This window comes from Halyomorpha halys, unplaced genomic scaffold (genome assembly GCF_000696795.3).
Source record: "Halyomorpha halys isolate HHAL.00 unplaced genomic scaffold, Hhal_1.1 Scaffold154.1, whole genome shotgun sequence".
Taxonomy (NCBI): Eukaryota; Metazoa; Arthropoda; class Insecta; order Hemiptera; family Pentatomidae; genus Halyomorpha; species Halyomorpha halys.
The window spans coordinates 783,892-802,544 of NW_027112031.1; the positions used below are offsets into that span (position 1 = coordinate 783,892).

Sequence of the window (18,653 nt, forward strand, 5' to 3'; positions counted from 1 at the left end):
AAACATATCGATCTTACAACACAGTGATAAAATTAAACCTAACAAAAAAAAACAAAAAAAAAAACAGACATACCACACATTTCTTGAAACTATATTGATTTTACATGTTTAATTTTGGTTGTTTGGTAACATTTTGGTTTCATTAAAAAAATAAATAAATAATACAGTAAAAAAAAAAATCGGCTTCTCTTCTTGTTTTCTCTTTGGGGTTTTCTTGAATTTTTCTCTATATATTTTTAATTTATTATTAATATCATATTATTTTGGTTTTTCTTGAGATATGTTAAATTTGCGTTTTATTAAGATTCGTTTCCTGATTTCAAAGCGAAACTTTGCTGATCTAAAAATATATCCTTTACTGTTTTACAAATTAACCAAGTTATATTCCTTATACTTACAAGTTGTCCTGGGATGCTCGGTTCCGTCTCAACATCTACGTTAAACAATCACTTGAAAAAAATAATTGAATTAATTCTGAACTTTTATGCTTATTAACTTTCTCTTTACATCTTGACTTTGATACAAGAGTGAAGTATTGAAGAATGCAGTTTTTAATTAATAGCCGTGGATACCAGGGTCAGACGAAACGAAAATTTGCATTTTGTTCACATAAATTGCAAACTGAATAATTTTCAATCCAATTCCCCTCCCCCCCCCCATCCAGATCCCGATTCTATTGCATTGCTCATGGAAGTAGTTACAATGAACGAAGTTGTGCTTCGTTTTTTCTTTAAAAAAACAACTAAGTTATTTATTTATTTATTTCTTATTTTATTAATTTAAAAAATTACATCCAATGTTGTCCGACCAGATGCCAACATCCATCGGTCGGTGCCAAAGTAAAATACAAATGATAGACATAAGTGAAATGAGAATATTACAGTTTTGACTATCGGGGGTTGTGGAGGCTATACAATTTTTAAACTAGAGAAGTACAATATGAATTGATATCAAGTGATACAACTAATAGTTTAATTAACAACTACTAAAATGAAAATAAAGTAAAAAATAAAAATAAATAAATAATAATAATTGAAAAATTAAATTAAAAGTTATAATAATAAAAATAACTGAAAGGATTTTGAAGTAAATAATAAAGCTGCAAATTTACAATTAGCGAATTAATATAATAATGAAAATAAAACCACATGATACAGAATATGATGAAAATAAGGACCCAATCATATCTATTACTAAGCACACACATGCATTGCTAATTCCAATTGTAATATAATAAATAAATTATGTGGAGTTTAGAAAAAATACAGGTAGATATGGTCATTTTGTGAATCAAAATCAATTACTGGGAATCATAGAAGTAAGAAAGTAAAATATTTATTTAACTAAATAGTAAATTTTTTTTTTGTGGTTGATTTATTAGTTTTTGTGGTAAGCGATTGAACAGATACGATACCATGTAGTTTAAGGTACGTTTACCAAATTTATTGTTTTAGGGGGGTTCGATAGTGATAGTTCATCAGTTATTGACATGTACCAGTTATTGTCAGAGGTACCTTTGTTTTTAAATATTAGGAGTTTTGTACCATTAACCATTTCAAAATTAATTGTAAGTTAAGCTTCGGTTTGCAGCAACAGGCTGAAATTTTGAAATGATTGTTGGTACATGATTCTCAATATTTAAAAACATAGGTTCAACTTAAAAAAGTTTATATTAACAAAGAAACATGATTAGTTTTTGTGAATTATTAAAGAAGGTGCTCCATGACCTGACTCACCTGGCTAGAAATTAAACAATATAAATATTAATTCAATTATTATTAATTTTTTCTCGAGTTAAAAGTACATCATCATCATCATCATCGATGATAGGGTCCTTGTAGAGCCTTGGCCTCCTCCACTCAGGCCTATCCTGAAATACCTTCTTCGTCCTACAACACACTGGCTCTGAAAATCATTGCCCGCCAACAAAATTTAGGTTCTACTCCTCTTTCAACCACCCGAGAAGCCAACCCCGTTCACTTTGTATATGTCCCAGCCATTTTTTTCTTTTCCACGTTATTATGCATAGATGTTCCTTAGCTCTATTTTTGTTTTCATCCATCAAGGATCCCTGCTTTAGTTTGGTCTTGGATTTTATGAAAGATTTTTCTTTCACATCTGCTCAATAACAGAATTTATCCACGATGTGTCAGTCCTAGTTCTTGCATCCATACCTGATTGTAGGACCGTTTGGTAGACTATTATTTTAAGAGCTCTGGTTCTATCTCTATTTCGATAAATATTCATAAGATACTAATTAATAGCATCTATTACCACCAGCTGTTGCCCCTACCTTAATTTACTCTGTGATAATAGTGCCCAGAAACTTGATCCTTTCTCAAAGCTGTATCCATTATTCATATACTTGTTCCCTCCTTCCTTCTTGTTTGATACTATATATAGTATATAGAGTATATTCAGCCCTGCTTCCATACTCGTAAATATTGGAGCCGCAGATATCCATTGAAATCCCGATTTAACGGCGGTACTGTATTACTTTTGTAACATTTACTTTAAGTATATAGTAAATAACAATACACTATGTATTGTTGATATAATGTTAAAGGTTATTGACTAATGATAAAATTTGACTAAGGCATAATAGCCTGCATCAATTTGACAATATTAGCTGTGATATTGTAGATCCTTGAGAATGGCCGGAATGGCCGAAACGTATGAGTTTTAAGATGATAAAGAGTGTGCGACTATATATTTTTGTTATATCTAATAAACTAACCCGTCTCAAACAAGATATATGATTATATATAAATTAATTTTTTTTTTCTTTCAGCTGATATCGCACTCAGATGCAGAAAATCCCACCTTTATCCTCAATTATCTGTCAGATTCGAATGACACTCTGGTAAGTACTGCTTTCAATAATTCAGTTTGTTTTGTTTTTCTATTTATTTATTGAGATTCACTACTATACTTACATAAAAATACATTTAGCACATGAGATAATTGATTACAATGACATGATATATTATAGATCTTAGATTATAATGGTATGATACAGGCTAGTAGAGAAACTACCCATAGAGTGGAAGGATTGATATCTGGTTCGGGCGAGATCGGCTACATTTGGAACATTAAGGTCTTTATGGATTATTTGTGAAAAAGTAAGAAGCATTGAGGATTTTACGAAGGGCTTTGGACTGTAAGGATTGAAAAGTAATTCGATGGGTTAAGGAAGCCACCAAAGTTCTACTTCTTATGTCCAGATAGACCTTATTGTAGTCAAGTATATCAGTCTTTTGTAATGGATTGGAAGTTTAGACCGTTTGTCTGGTAAGTATTGTAACGTGCAGTTTCCCGTCTTTTCAGTCTTGCGTGTAGATTCCAAATTAGTCATTAGTCCAGGTGTGAAAGGTACCGAATCTGTTCAACAGAGGTAAGAGGGATATTATTAAAGGATACTGTAGGGCAGTCGGTAAGTTTACGACGAAGAGTAAATGTGATTTTATGAGTTTTATTTTCGACACCATTCTTCAAGTTTTGTTATATAGGATTGGAGAGTATAACAAGCAAATAAAGGGTTATTATTAACTGAGAGCAGACATGTGACATCCGCATACGTGGTTATGGTTAGTAAGAGTATCAGGTGTATAGACTGTAGAGGATTGATCCGAGGATACTTCCTTGAGGAACACAAGTAGACTGAGAGAAGAAGGATGAATAGGAACTATTGTGGTTTAATTTGAATGGTCTATAAGTGAGTTTGGAACAGATAATGAGAATGTATGTCGGGGATAGGAATTCACGGTGTTTGTAAAGCAGTCCAGTGTGGCCGACTCGATCAAAAGAAATCAGTTTCATATTATAATTATATAGATTTAGTTCAGGATTTATTGTGTTTGTGAGCTAACCTTCTTCTATTGTTTGGTTGCAATCAAGAGATTTTCGCTAATATAATCTGAGAAAAGAAACGTTTATTTCTATAATTACTTGATTTTGAAACAAGATACGCCTTATAAAATAAAATTAATATTCTTTGAATCACGAACTCTCTCATTTTCATTTTTTTAATTAATGTGTTATTTCTATTTGTTAATAATAACTCATATTATAATTTAATTTAATTATGAGTTCCACTCAATTATACGATACTGTATAACCTTATTTATCCGCTTTCGCTGAGAAAAAGCGAGAAAAAGAGAATAGGCAGTATTTTAAAGATTATATGTGTCAGAAATCATACATAATTAACAGTGGAAAAAATATTATGAGATATTTTTGGTGTAATTAACGAAATCAAAAAATGTTATTTATTTTACCTTCTGTATGCTGTTTACTCAAGACCTGTCCTTTAGTTATGGCCACCAACAAAAAACACGAAATTTAGTGAAAGACATTACTAAAAACATTGATTAGTATCTTTTTGTCCTAATCAATGTTTGAAAATATGTAGTCTTGTGTAAGTTTTTTTGTTTTTTTGTCCGTGTATGTGTTCAAGCCATGGATAAAACTTCTGTTTTATAAAAATAAATACAAGTATCATAATACAACAAAATTTTTATTCTATAATAAAATGTTTTCTAACTAGGATGAGTATATTGGGTAAAAAAAAAAAATGATAATTTATAAATGTTTATTTACTTTTAATTACAATATTTTTTTGAGCCACGGGTTTCTCGAAACAACATTTTAATAAGTTTTATGAAAGAAAACATTAAAATTATTAATTATAATGAAGTAGGCATCAAACTATTTTATTATAATTAATAATTTCCTTTGATGTGGTTGTCGTTGGAGCTGTTGTGACTGACCTGCTTCCCAATCATCGTTTATCCTTATGATAATTTATTCAAGGTATTAGTCTTTCTATTACAGCACATGTTGCTGGAAAGCACAACATTAATTATGAACGACAGCACAAATTATGATTAAGTTCACATGATTTTAATTTTTGTGATAGCCCCAGATTTTTTGCGGTCTAATGAAAACTTATATTCAAATATATTAGATATCTATGTTTTGATACCCCATAAAACCATAAAAGATCTTTATATTATACAGTTGATCCAGCTTATATTTTATACCGATGTTGAATTCACATATGATTTCAATTCAATTTTCAACCAGTTACATATAGATTTATGAATTAAAGAAAAGGTAAAATATAGATAACTAATTCTTTTTTTTTATATGATTTGAAAGCATATTTTAAAAATATTTGGTCCCATCAGTGGTTGTTCCAAGGGCACGTAAGTACAATATGGCAAGGAGTTAAAAAAAACAGTGCTGTACTGAGAATTAATCTTGGAAGCTTCAACAAAAAATTCATTGGCTTTCATATTTAATCTAAGAAATTAAATATACTTCGTAAAATCCTCAATGCTCTTTAATATGGCGCAAACGATTCATAAAAACTTTGATGTCTGGTATGCAGTAAATTTGGACGGAAATATATTCCAATCGTTGTACAAAAAACTATTCCCCCTAAATATTCAATTTTTTTTTGTACCCTGCTTTCAAATCGATTCCCAAAAACTCTCTAAAGCATCTGAAAAAAAAAAAAAAATGGTTCGATCAATTTAGAATGTTCCCTGATTAATATCGTATCGTACAAGCGTTCGAGTTCTAAAATTTTAAGGTTATAAAAATTTAATTTTTTTTGTTTCGCAGCCGCAGTCTGTGATTCGGGTAAATTTATGTTTCCCATTCCATCTATAAAAAAACAATTAGGATCTGCAACATGTAGTGAATATAACCAGGAATTGTGTGTAACAGAAACTATTTAAAATATATATATATATATATATATATATATATATATATAATATTTATAATTGTCTGATAAAAATTTTATAATTGTCGGATATTTATAACTGTCTGTCATGTGTGTCAGTAAGGCTGCCCCACCGTTTCTGTTGAGTAGATACATCGAGATAATCTAGTAGATTAATACTGTTAATTATTATACCAAGATACAATGGTTTGATTATAAATTTTATTACATTTATAGTGTACATATTTAGTGGTTTTTTACTGTCTATATCCTCGTTTATGAATATTATATACAATTAATCCAGGTTTCAGAGTAAAATTCCGTCCTCAGAGTTCTCTCCCAATCTGAAACAATAGAAACGATTTTACAGATATTATTTTAATATTAATTAGAAATTCGTGTAAAATACATTCTCATCTTACACAAATCCCTAACGTTTCTCACATTTCTGATCCGACCAAATAAACTGTTTAAAGGAAAATACATTTGCGCACATATAATCAAAAGTAGAGGATGGTATTAGATAAAATTGGTTATGGATTATTTTTTTACTAATTTCTTACTTAAATTATATTATTTAAAAATTTTTTGAGACAAGGTAATTATTTATTAAATAAAACCAAAAATTGTATCTAATACTGTCTCAACACTTGTGTCTCAAAGTGTTGAGACAGTATTGGATACAATTTTTGGTTTTATTTAATAACTAATTTCTTACTTTATTCCAAATTAGATCAACATCGAACCAGCATTTCTTTATTTCCGTACCAGCTAGTGCTGAGAGAAAACTTAAGATCATACTGACATATTTGCAGCATCTCTCTGACCTGCGTTCCTAAAAGTTATTTTGTAGCTTTGATAATTTATTCTGATTCCTATAATATTAATTAGCGAACTATTATTCGTTTTTATTACTTCCTGAAAACGATTTTTCTTTCACTTAGATCCTCATGACTTGAGAGTAATGTATAAAAACTTTACAACCTTAAAAAAAAAACTCTAGGACTTTTTTTTTTAACACCATAAGTAATAACCGTTTATTTTCAAGCAGAAAATTATTATTGATTAGATGCCATGCATAGAATAATCCCTGGATGGTTAACAGATTTGAAATTGATCCATCCAATAACTAAAATTGTGTTATTAACGATTTAACTTTAATTTCCTCATAAATTAAAAATGTCTCTTCTCCCAACCTAAAACAGTAATTATTGGGGGAAAAAAAAATAAGAAAAATGAAAATTTTCTGAACGCAAAAAACGCCTATGATATTCTAAAACTAACTAAAACAAAACCTAATCAACCATGAAGAAACCTCTGAGAAAGAATAGGTACTTTTTTTACCATTGAAAATTCCCATATTATGCTGGAATGAAAATAAATCAATATATTTTTACAGAAACTTCTTATTAAGTAAAAAAAAAAAATTTTTTTACTTAAAAAATCGCAAAAATGGTATTCTAAATCTAGAGAAAAAAATTCTAATCAACCATGAAAACAAAATCTCTGGTGGAGGATGGAGAAATATATATTTTTTTTAATCATTTCAAATTCTTATACTATACTGATGAAGAAAACAAATTTTGACTGTTAAATTTTAACCCATAAATTTTTCGGTTTTATATTTTTAAAACCACTTGCTAACAAGGTTCTATTATTATAGGTTGATGCCGATTTCGGTTAGTTTTTATGGTAATTCACTCAAAAAAAAAATTTACAACTGAGCTCATTCTCTGATCTGCTCCAACAGGTTATCTCGAGACTGGGCCGTCTCTTCATTCCACTTATATTTTAACTTTATAAAAACGATTTATAGCAAAATAAAGATGTTTTTCTCCATCTAGATATGTCATTTGACCCAGTGTTCAGTAAAGTAAATATTGACTAGCCCTTGAGGTAATCAAAACTACAACCTTCCAAACCAAGCAACTTTGGACCCAAAATGCTTGGCTGTCATGATTTCTGAAGTATTTTTTTCCTTCCAATTACATAAAATAAATAGTTTGCTACTTATAATACAATATTAAATAAATAAAATTTATTTTTTAAAGGCACTAAATGACAATGCACGTCTGCTTTATGACGAATAAAGTTGATTCGAATTGATTTTTCTTTATTAATAAATTGAGAATAAAAATTCAGAAAGTACCAAAATTTACGCATTTTTAAAGTTTTTAATGTCCTTTTTTAAACAGACTCAACTGTATATGTTGGAAGTAGGCGAAACATCGATTGGTTTATAATAAATATTTGATAGACAAAATAAAGCTTTTAATTTTAATATATGAGATTTTAATGGCATACATATATGACGTTTTCTTTCCTATATTATGTACATAAATACTATAAGTATAAATCATAAATGTCATCGAATTAAAATTTTTCTCTGCTCTCTCATCACGAAAATAAAAGGATGGTTGGTAATCATAATCTGAATATCTAAAAAATTTCAAACATCTCATTAGGTAAATGAGATGTCCATCATATGGCTATAAAAAAACTCGTTTCCACGCAAGGAAAAAAGGAATAGAATAAGATATTACAACATTCTTCGGTTTCGACTGATCGAAATTTTCGAATTCCTCTGAAATTTCTACGAGGGACAGATGTAAAACTTTGATCTTATGGATGTTAGATCAAATTGAGACCATAAAGATATCCCTAGAAGGGTCTTTTTAACATCATTACGTATTTATCAAAATTAAATTATAATTAGTTATGTGTAATGTTTTAAAACTGAATCAAGCATTTATAAAAATAATTTCAAGATTCAAACTTACATAAAAAGAATAGTTAATTAATTGTCTCTTATTCGTAACCATAATTCGCATAACCTCTTAGTTAAGTTTCTCTGAATTTATAATACATTCAAATAAGTTGTATAAATAATATAACTATTGATATATATTATAATTAGGCTATTGTGACACATTTTATATCTATAAATCCAGAGCTTAGAAATTCGAATCACGGAAAATATATTGAAATAATAATATTTTTATTTGCCCAAATTGTACGTTTTTGAGGTTTTTTTTCTGCACTAAATTGTACGTTTTAATCTTTTTGAGAAAATTTTTTATTTTTCTATTTTCCATAACATTTTATGCTTAAACTAAATTTTTCATATTATACTGATATTTATGCATTATATTATTTTTTCCTTATTTAATTTATAGTTCAAGATTGACATAAAGCGATATATTTACTAACATATGAAGAATCAAATTCAACCTAAAACAAAGAAGTAAGCAAACGTAAGTGACGAATATTTTTTTAAGAAGTATTAAACATTGGTTTCGGGTAACTATGAAAAAGGTCTTCTAGAATAAGCTTGTTATAGTGTACACTCAGTGTTATTGTTTTATACTCAAATTACCAGTCCGTACCTAATAGCTCTTCATTCTTCCTTTTGACTTTTTTGTGACTTGTAGAAATTCAAATCTTTTTATATTAATATATTTTATAACCTATGTATACTATTTAAAAAAAAAAAAAAAAAAACTGTATTGGAAGTTGAGTGTATGAAGTAGATTAGAGAAAGATAGTCTGAGTTTGACCGCCACTCAGATTTTCTTTCTTCCAATTCCAATTAATCAGACCAATTGCTTTTTTGAAGGAAGATAGTCCGGGTGGTGGTCAATAAAGGTATCAAAATAGTGAAAGAAGACTATTTATTGTTAACCAACGTTTCGCCCCACTTTGCAGAGCTTCGTCAGGGCTGGAATTTTGCTCGGAAGAATATTTTTAAATACTCCTTTCTAAATAGTTCCTTGCATATTTTATCTTAAACATGAAATTGAGGTAGTTTTAGGAAGTTGAAAAATTAAATTCCTTCCCTCATCTTAGAAATATGAAATAATTTAATTCAATTAGCTTCCTCATAGTTCTTTAATTACGAATAACATATCAAGATTTTAATCAGAGTATTTTAGTTTTTTATGTATATTTAAATAAATATAGAGAGTTTTAGTGAGTTTAATTTGATTCATTTAGGGTTTAATTTGATTCATTTATTAATATTATAAATTAACCAATTAAGTTGAATATTCCAGGATTTTGGTGCTTTTACTGCACGGGTTTGCTCATTTTAGGTTTTTTACTGCATAAATACTGGTCTATAATTGTAAAGATTGATAATAAATATCAGTTAGTACATTTTGTTATACGAACCGACGTTTTGGCCTAAACTTTTTAGGTGTCTTCAAGTGTGGTTCGTTTGTCCATTACCACGACAAATGTTGTAAAAAGTTTGTATAAGAAAAAATACTTACTATAATTATCGTTATTATTATCCATTAGGTGTAAATCCTATTATTAGATCATATTATTGGACGAAAGATTAATTACGATAAATTTCTGTCATCATTAAATTTAATCAGTTGATAATAATCAGAAGACTGTGTTTGTTTTTTGGGAACCTTAGAATAGCTACTAAATTTTTATACTTGTAAAAAAAAAAATTAAATTTATTATTTTAAACTTCTATCATTATCTAGGGTTGTCACCGTGACATAGGTTTTTAATGATCTGCATTATTATTTTTTTTCCTTAGCGTTTTCGCGTTTATATAATATATAATAATAATATTCTTTATTTATTCTGGGATTGATCCTTGTAGAATAATATTACAGACGTCAAAATTAGGCTTTAGAGACTTAGAGTAAAATACAAAATAAAAATGAAATTATAAACCATCATTAAATATAATGAATTGGAAAAGATAAAAATGAGAAAGAATAATTAACAAAATATATAAGATAAAAGTAAATAAAGTAAAATCATATGTTATATCATAAAACATAAAGTGACAAACTTCTGACAATAAATAAAAAATAATAATAAATAAATCAAATACAATTAAAATAAAAATAATAAATGAGAAGGTACAATTTCAGCTAATATACATATTTACAAGTATCAACGAAAATCTGAAACATCAAATACAGAAAATATATAAATCAACGGTATATATTTTTTTATTATTATCAAAAAGGTAATAATAAAATAAAAAATCCTTTAACAAATCATAATGTTAAGGAATAATCCAATAAATGAAATAAAAGGAAAACGAAAGGAGTAGTTTAGTTTTATAAATTGAAACAGAACTGATATAATCATTATACAAAAATAAAATGAATCCAAAAAATTATGTTGATATTCTGTAAAATTAAATAATTTATTGGAAACCAATGGCCATTCTAAGATGAATGTGCAGATATTAGCTTACATTAAATGCCTGATTAGTTTAGACAGATCGGTGGAGTATAGCAATGTATCAATAAATATGTTAAGTAATACGATTCAAGAAACTGGATGGATTGCTTTGGATCGGAATAATTTGCGGTGCGTAGGAAGATAGCACAATTCAAAAATCATCAGTGACTTAGGATATGCAGAAGCTCTGCCGCTCATATCTGTTGCATCCTACTGAAGGATCCGTTCCTTCCGGAAAAAAATTATCCTGACAAAAGGGCGACGAAGATGATCCGTTGGTGGGGGTTCCATGGTGGGGAGGAGCCGTGCTGGCGATCGCCAGTCTGTGCCAAGATGGGTGATGGCAACATGCTCATGTGTCGGCAGTGGTGGCGGGTTTGCTGGGTCTACGGCGACCAAGAAAAGTACTACCGGGCCTTGTACGGCAGGAAACGTACCGTCAACGGGACGCAGACGGCGGCTGTACAGACCACTGCTGTTCTTACGATGACCACTCATCAACTCTATCTCTCCAGGACAGAGTGAGTACCAATAGGAAGTTGCTCTCTGATGTAGAAGTTCTTCTGGAAGCAAGTTTTATTTAGTGTTTATGATTTAGTGGCTTGATACCTTGGCGTTTCCTTCGACTAAGAGTGATTCGAATTAATTTTAAATGCATTAAACAGGTGTCGGGTGTTATTAATGACATGTGACCAGCGTTTTCCTCCAATCACCAATCGTACTACCGGAGTTTCAACAATTTATTAACCAAGAATTTAGGATTTTAACGTGGAATTGAACCTTCTTATGAATATTATAAACGATATAAGGTCGACAGTAGGTGTTTAAATCAATGCATAACTTATCAATAATGGCTGAGAATCCGTTTTAATCTTCTGTAAAACTGGAAGTTCTGCGAAGAATATCGCCTCCTAGTGAACAAATATTCGTTTCTCATAGCCAATATTCGTCTTTACAATAAACAAAATAACAAAAAATAAAATAATATGCTGAGGTAAACTGGAGAATTTAGAAGTTTTAACCCCTTAAATTGTAACTCTTCTTATCCACCGCAACACATCCTTAAAAACTTGCAGAAACCTAAGGTTGGGCCGGCAAAAGCTGATCAACTGAGGAAATGACCCGTATTCTTTTCCTCTTTTCTAACGATATTAATTTTTATTATTTTAAATTAAAGACGATAAAAAAAAGTTGATTCAAACCTTTGATTTCGTTAATTCATATTCTGGAGTTATCATGAGTTTTTCCTATAACTCTCCTTTCAATGGCTTCAAAATAAGTTTTATTATAATTTCTATTAACCAAACATATATGTACATCGATTTAAATTATCTTATATTTCATTTGTCTATTACTATCATATTTTATAATTATCAAATAAAGTAACTGGTTCAAATCGTTAATTAAAACTAACTGTGGAATGTTTTAATTAAAATATCAGTTACACTGGCGAATTATTATTTTATAAAACATTATATATAACGACGGGATAAAGAAATCTCTTTTACTTTTTTGCGTGTTGATAATGATCTGAATACATCTTCATTAAGTTCAGAATATTATCATATCGCTATCATAATTAATCCCGACTTGTGTTTTTAAAAGGAAAAAAAAAAATGAAATGAGGGATCCTAGTTATGAGAACTGGGAGTCATGCGTGAGCGCTTAAACCTGTTCCAAGGTTTAAAATAGTCACAAGTGAAGTAGTTTGATCGGCCCAACCTGGCTTCTGAACTTTCATGCAATAACATGAGTTCGCCATCTTCCAAGCCTTTTCGGTCCAATGTTTTTGCAGGAAAAGTAATACAAAAATCCTCAAAATCCGAATCGTTCATGGCTTCATGAATTGGCGGATATCGATGATTTTGTACGATTCAATTTACGTAACACACATTGTTTTCAGATATTATTCATATTGGAAAATTAACGATTGAAGGGGGTTTTAAATGTAATATTCTGTAGAAAACCTCCCAAAAAATAATTAGAAATTCTTTCGTTCTCTAACTGACGCTGTTAGTCCTCCGGTTATATTAGAGACGGAATTACCACAAAAAAAAAAGTAACAATGATGACGGACGAAATCACTAACGATTGGTTGTTTTCAAATAAATATTTATATCAATTGATTACAAAATTTTGTTTAAATGAGTAGGTAATATAGAGAGTAATATTGTAGTTAATTTATCAATAACAATAATAATAATATTGTTCGTAGCAATAGAAATATGATATACAAAGCAGTAATAATATAGAAATATTATAATATAACATTGCAATGCATAATAATTGCATCTTTTGTTCTCTGGCTTCATATTCCGCCAAACTTCGACAGAAATTCGAATCATGCAAAAGACATTCAAATAACACTAATTTTATATTGCACAAAATTGCACCTTTCAGGGGTTTCCCTTTTACATTTACTTTTTTTTTTTTTAGCAAATTTTGATTTTTATTTCATACAATTTAATCGTCGAACTAAATTTATCATATTATGCAGATATAGGTGTATACCAATATTTATTCATTTTATTATGTTTTCCTTATTTAATTTATTGTTTGAAATTAACAAATTTGAGTTAAATTAGACAAAAGTCTACCTCTAGAGCCCTTCATTCTTTCGTCCGACTTTTTTGCGACTAGTGGGAATTTCAATATTCTTAATAATTAGAAAAATATTTTTAAATGCTCATTGTACATAGTGCCTTACATATTTTTTCTCAAAGTTAAAATTGAAGTTGTTTTAAAAAGTTTATATAAAACGTAACGGTTATATCTACCACGTAAGGCCCACCAGGCCAGATCTGGTATTAAATAAATAAATTTAAAAAAATACTTTTAATAAGTTGAATACTTGAGTTCAATCCTTTATAATAGGAAAATAAAGTCATTTAATTCAATTAGTTTTAATTATGGTCCATCAAAATTGTCAACTTAAAGAATAATTCAAAATAAATAATAAAAAATTATTTATACCAAATTAATCATCGGTAAATAAAAAAATTAAATATCGTTTCTTTCTGATTGCTTTAGTATATCTTCAATAAGAAAGAAATATTATTATTATTTTTCTAAAATGAATTTCAATGACATTATATTTTGCCATACTATAACTGCGTTTTTCATCAAATTTGGAATTTAAAAAAAAAAAATTGTACAGTTCTAATTCCTAGAATTGTTTCTCAATGTAACTGAAAGTTTTAAAATCACATATAAAGGATTAAATATTTATATTTGTGTCTATTTTTCATTACATTTTGTCCTTATAAATAATCTTTCAGTTAAAGTTTCAAATAAATGAAATTATGGTATTATCGGAACAAATTTTTTTTTTTTTTAAATAAATTGTACTTGTAAAAACAGAACATTTTTTCATCAGAACAAAAAATAAAAGGTTAGCTCCAACAATCAAAATTTTCTTATGAACTGTAAGTCACATTTTTGACTGAAAAAATTGAGGAAAAGGTTCGAATACGAATTATTCACCTCATATGGGGTTTTGAATTCTAGACTTTTTTCATAGTTTTCCGAAAACCTGAAAAAAATTGTATTCATCTCCTTTAAACCATTTTTTTTTCGTATTTACTAAAATTGTTTAATGGTTTAATGAAAAACTAATGCTTCCTTGGATTTAAATGGCATTAACATTATCTAGACTTCAAGTTTGTTAATAGAAGAGATTTTATTTCCTGGACTGGACCCAGGGAAGACTAGGAAAATTTACATGATATGCGCCTTCAAACAAAAGAATTTTTTTTTTGATAAATATATGATAATATCATAAGGTAAAACAAATATAATATATGAAACATTTTTTTCGTAAATAGAAAAATCGTCCTACTTATTATTACATTTTAAAATTTGAAATTATCATTGCTTTTTCTGATCATTAACTGAATCGAAACAATATTAAAGAGTATTTCTCACTTTTTATTAGAAACATAGTCAAACATTGTGTTTTTAATGTAATGAAATCATATTTTTTTATAAATTTATTAGTAACAATTTTAAGAAATATTCCATCTTTAAACGTCCTTGTTATGTTTCAATACAGACCATAATATTCCTTGCTATCCTTGGCTAAGAATGGACATCTCATGGGTACTGATTAAAAGTACATTTCTTCAAAACGAGAAATTGATTGCCTTTGAGAAGACCGGGTATTGCTAGTAAACAAGATAAAGAAATATTTATAAATTATTTTTTGAACAATTGTGATTCGTTATAATTTATGGATCACAAGAGTTGTTGGGTCTTAAGGACACAATTGCAACCTCTGCTCAAAATTTTTATGTAAGAAAAGGATGCTCAAGAACATTTATGGCGATTTCAGAATCGTTAACACACTAATTAGAAAATTTACAATTTGAGTCCGGAAAAGAAAAAAACATTTTTTTTTTTCGTCCAAAAAAATGTACTAAGTTGGAAACTTATTTTTTTATTAATTAGATCATATTCCCAAAGCTTGAAAATTGAGGGAAAAAAAACCTATTCATTAGTGACACACGTCTAAAAATTATCTTTGCGATGGTTTCTAGAAAAACATTTCTACTTACAAGAAGAAAAACGTTCTAAATTTATGGCGATTTCAGAATCTTTAACACACTAATTAGAAAATTTACAATTTGAGTCCGAAAAATAAAAAAAAATCATTTTAGTCCAAAAAAATGTACTAAGTTGGAAACTTATTTTTTTATTAATTAGATCATATTCCCAAAGCTTCCAAAGCTTGAAAATTGAGAAAAAAAAAGCCTATTCATTAGTCACACACGTCTAAAAATTATCTTTGCGATGGTTTCTATAAAAACATTTCTACTTACAAGAACGTTTTTTCTCCTGCATTGACATTAGAAATCGTGTGTGTTTTTGGTTTACTATCATGACTGCATTGGAGCAAGTTGAGGTCAACTCTTATTGCATGTGGCCCTTCCGAAAGTCAAAGCGAATACAAAATACCTTCATAATAGTTCGAATATTACTGAACATAGATTTAATACAATAAGTTGATCAAACGGTATGTTAAGCGAAGGGAACACAAATTTTAAGCAAAACTTATTTATCATTTGAGCCGACGTTTCGGGCCAAGTTGGAGCCCGTATAAGGGTCATGTAAAAACCAAGATATCGATAATTACATAATCGAATAACAGAAAAAAAAAGAAATAAACAAATTGTATAAAAATAAAATAAGAAGGTAACGAACAATATGAAAATAAATGATCATGAAAATTATTATAAATGATTTGACTTCTTGTTTAAGGTTGGTTTGTTTACCAATTAAAATAAAAAATATCTATTTAGTCTCAAAATGTTTATTTTATTATTACTCCACTCCTACGTTTCGGCCTTTCCGGCCATTTTCAAGGATAACTTATTTTAAATATCGCAGCTACAATTTTTTTTAAATTGGCTATTCTGCCTTTAACTTTAAAACTAATTTACTTTGTCTAATATTATTCAATTTAAACTTTCAATTACAACACTTTATCAACAATACATTCTTCCAAATTTTATAATTTGTATAAAAATATATGCAGGTAAGTCGAGGCAAGTGCAGAATAAAATTTCGAATTCAGTAGGCTATTGATAATTTAATTTCAAAGATAGAGATTTCAAACTTTGTCCTTAAACACGTCATACTATTCCAATCCATGGAAATACCATGACAATTGTTAATTGTTTTTTTAAATAAATCAAATGGTATCCATGTTAAATCTCAACACTCGATATAGTTAAATATTAACAGTCCAACGTTTCGGCCACTTCGGCCTCCTCAAGGACAATCTTAAATATAAATTTATACCTGACATCCAATTGTTTAAAAACGTTTTGCAGGCTATTCTGCCCAGGCCATTAATTATAAGTCAAATTATTACCCTATTTTATCACAATTTCATTAATTTTTAAAACTTTTAATTTTAGATCAACTTATACTATAAACTATCATATGATAACGTTTTAACACCTGTTTTAATTTAGTACCAGAATACGTTATTAAAAATTTGATGGCTAACAGAAAGTTGTAAAATACCGGCGCTTGGGTATGCTGATGTTTGGTATTATTGGGTGAGGACAAGGAAACTATAAAACTACGTTGATAAACTCTAGTAAGGAACTAGGTGTAGAAACAAATACGGATAAAACAAAATATATGGTTAATTGTAGAAACAAGAGTAATTTCAATGATGTAAATATAGGAGGAAATACATTTGAACAGATTGATTAAGTATTTAGGTTTTGCGGTATCTAGAAAAAGTGAAATTTATGAGGAAATAACGACGGGAAATGCATTTTATTTTTCAATTTCGAAATTCTTCTGTCCAAAAACTTGAAAGTTGGAATTGACAAAACTATTATCCATCCATCTGTTCTTTATGGATGCAAAACGTACCTTCTTACACTAAGATAATAAAAGCGCCAGATTTTTGAAAATAAAGTATTACATAAAATATTTGGACCGAAAAAGAATGGAGTAATGGAAGAATTAAGAAAGCTACACTCTGAATATCAAGAACTTCACTCGGTAAATATAAGTCAGTTTATAGCATTGTGATGTATAGGATGGACGTGTAAGTTTGTGGGACTTAGTAATGAAATGTTAATAAACACTGAACTGATGGATAAACGTCTGTGGTGTAGGCCGAAACGTAGTGGAGGATTGCGTTAAAACTGATTTAGTTGATTTGGGTTTGGAAGGGCGTCTCTAAGCAGATGTATATAGAGGAAGTTTGGTGGTATTGGCATCTAACCTTCGGGTTCGCTAAGCCTTTATTATTATTGTCTATTGCTACTAAAAAACAAAAAAAATTTTTTTTTATTTTATTATATTTATTTATTGATATTTACAACTGTATAAAAAAATACAACCAGTAAATTTGATCATAATGACATAATGATATGATACAGGATGTAGAAACTACCCAGTAACAGTTTACAATATAAGGTCACGAGGCCATCTTCTTTTCAGGCGCCTCGGAGGATTGCCAGGAATAGAAGAGGAAGCAAGGTTAGAAACGAGTGGGCTTGGGTGGTTAGGGAGTTTATTATGGAAGGAATAATATCGGGTTCGGGCTAGATCGGTTACATAAGGAACATTTAGGTCTTTATGGATGGTTTTATTAGTAAGAAAATAAGGAGCATTGAGGATTTTACGAAGAATTTTGGATAAGGATTGGATACGAGAAGAATTCGAAGGTTTTGTGGAGCCCCAAAGCTCAACTCCGTATGTCCAGAAAAAAAAAAAAAAAAAATTAAAAGTGAAATTATCTACAAGCTTGTTACATCATGATTTTTGATTCGTCTATGATTATAACGATTTACTGATAACAAAATAAAGTTGTACCAATTGAAATTCAATACTGGAACTCGACACTAAAAAACTTGACACTGATGTTTGGAAACTTTTTTGCGGATGCAGAATACAAAGTACATGTGACGTATGCTTGTGTTGTAAGTATAGTACCTCAGCAACTGTTTCCTCGCGGACTTTAATTCCTTGGCGATAGAAAATCCGAGATGTGACCAGAGATAACACTAGACCTACGACCCCTATGACACGAAACACGTACAGTAAATCCATTGCACGTTCTGGGGGTATGGGGGTATTCAAGTTGACATTTAAATTATTGGGCATTTTTGGTACCAGATCTTTGTTCAAAAATCCCTGTCTCAGTATTTCTAAGGAGCTATATGATGAGTTAATAGTTGGCCTT

The 18,653-nt window shown here is 29.1% G+C and overlaps 1 protein-coding gene across 2 annotated transcripts in view; it reads left to right on the plus strand.

Annotated features, from left to right (window-relative positions):
• Positions 1-18,653, plus strand: part of LOC106678682 (protein prickle) — a 430,151-nt gene that overhangs the window by 290,327 nt on the left and 121,171 nt on the right. The window contains exon 6 of one of the 2 annotated variants that reach the window (XM_014417379.3): positions 2,792-2,863. Coding sequence is in view for 1 of the 2 variants with exons in the window: in XM_014417378.3 (XP_014272864.3) it covers positions 11,294-11,466 (173 nt within the window). In the remaining variant the exon portion in view is untranslated. Of the gene's footprint in view, positions 1-2,791; positions 2,864-11,288; positions 11,467-18,653 lie in introns of those variants that run through there. The other variant, XM_014417378.3, reaches the window with a different exon arrangement.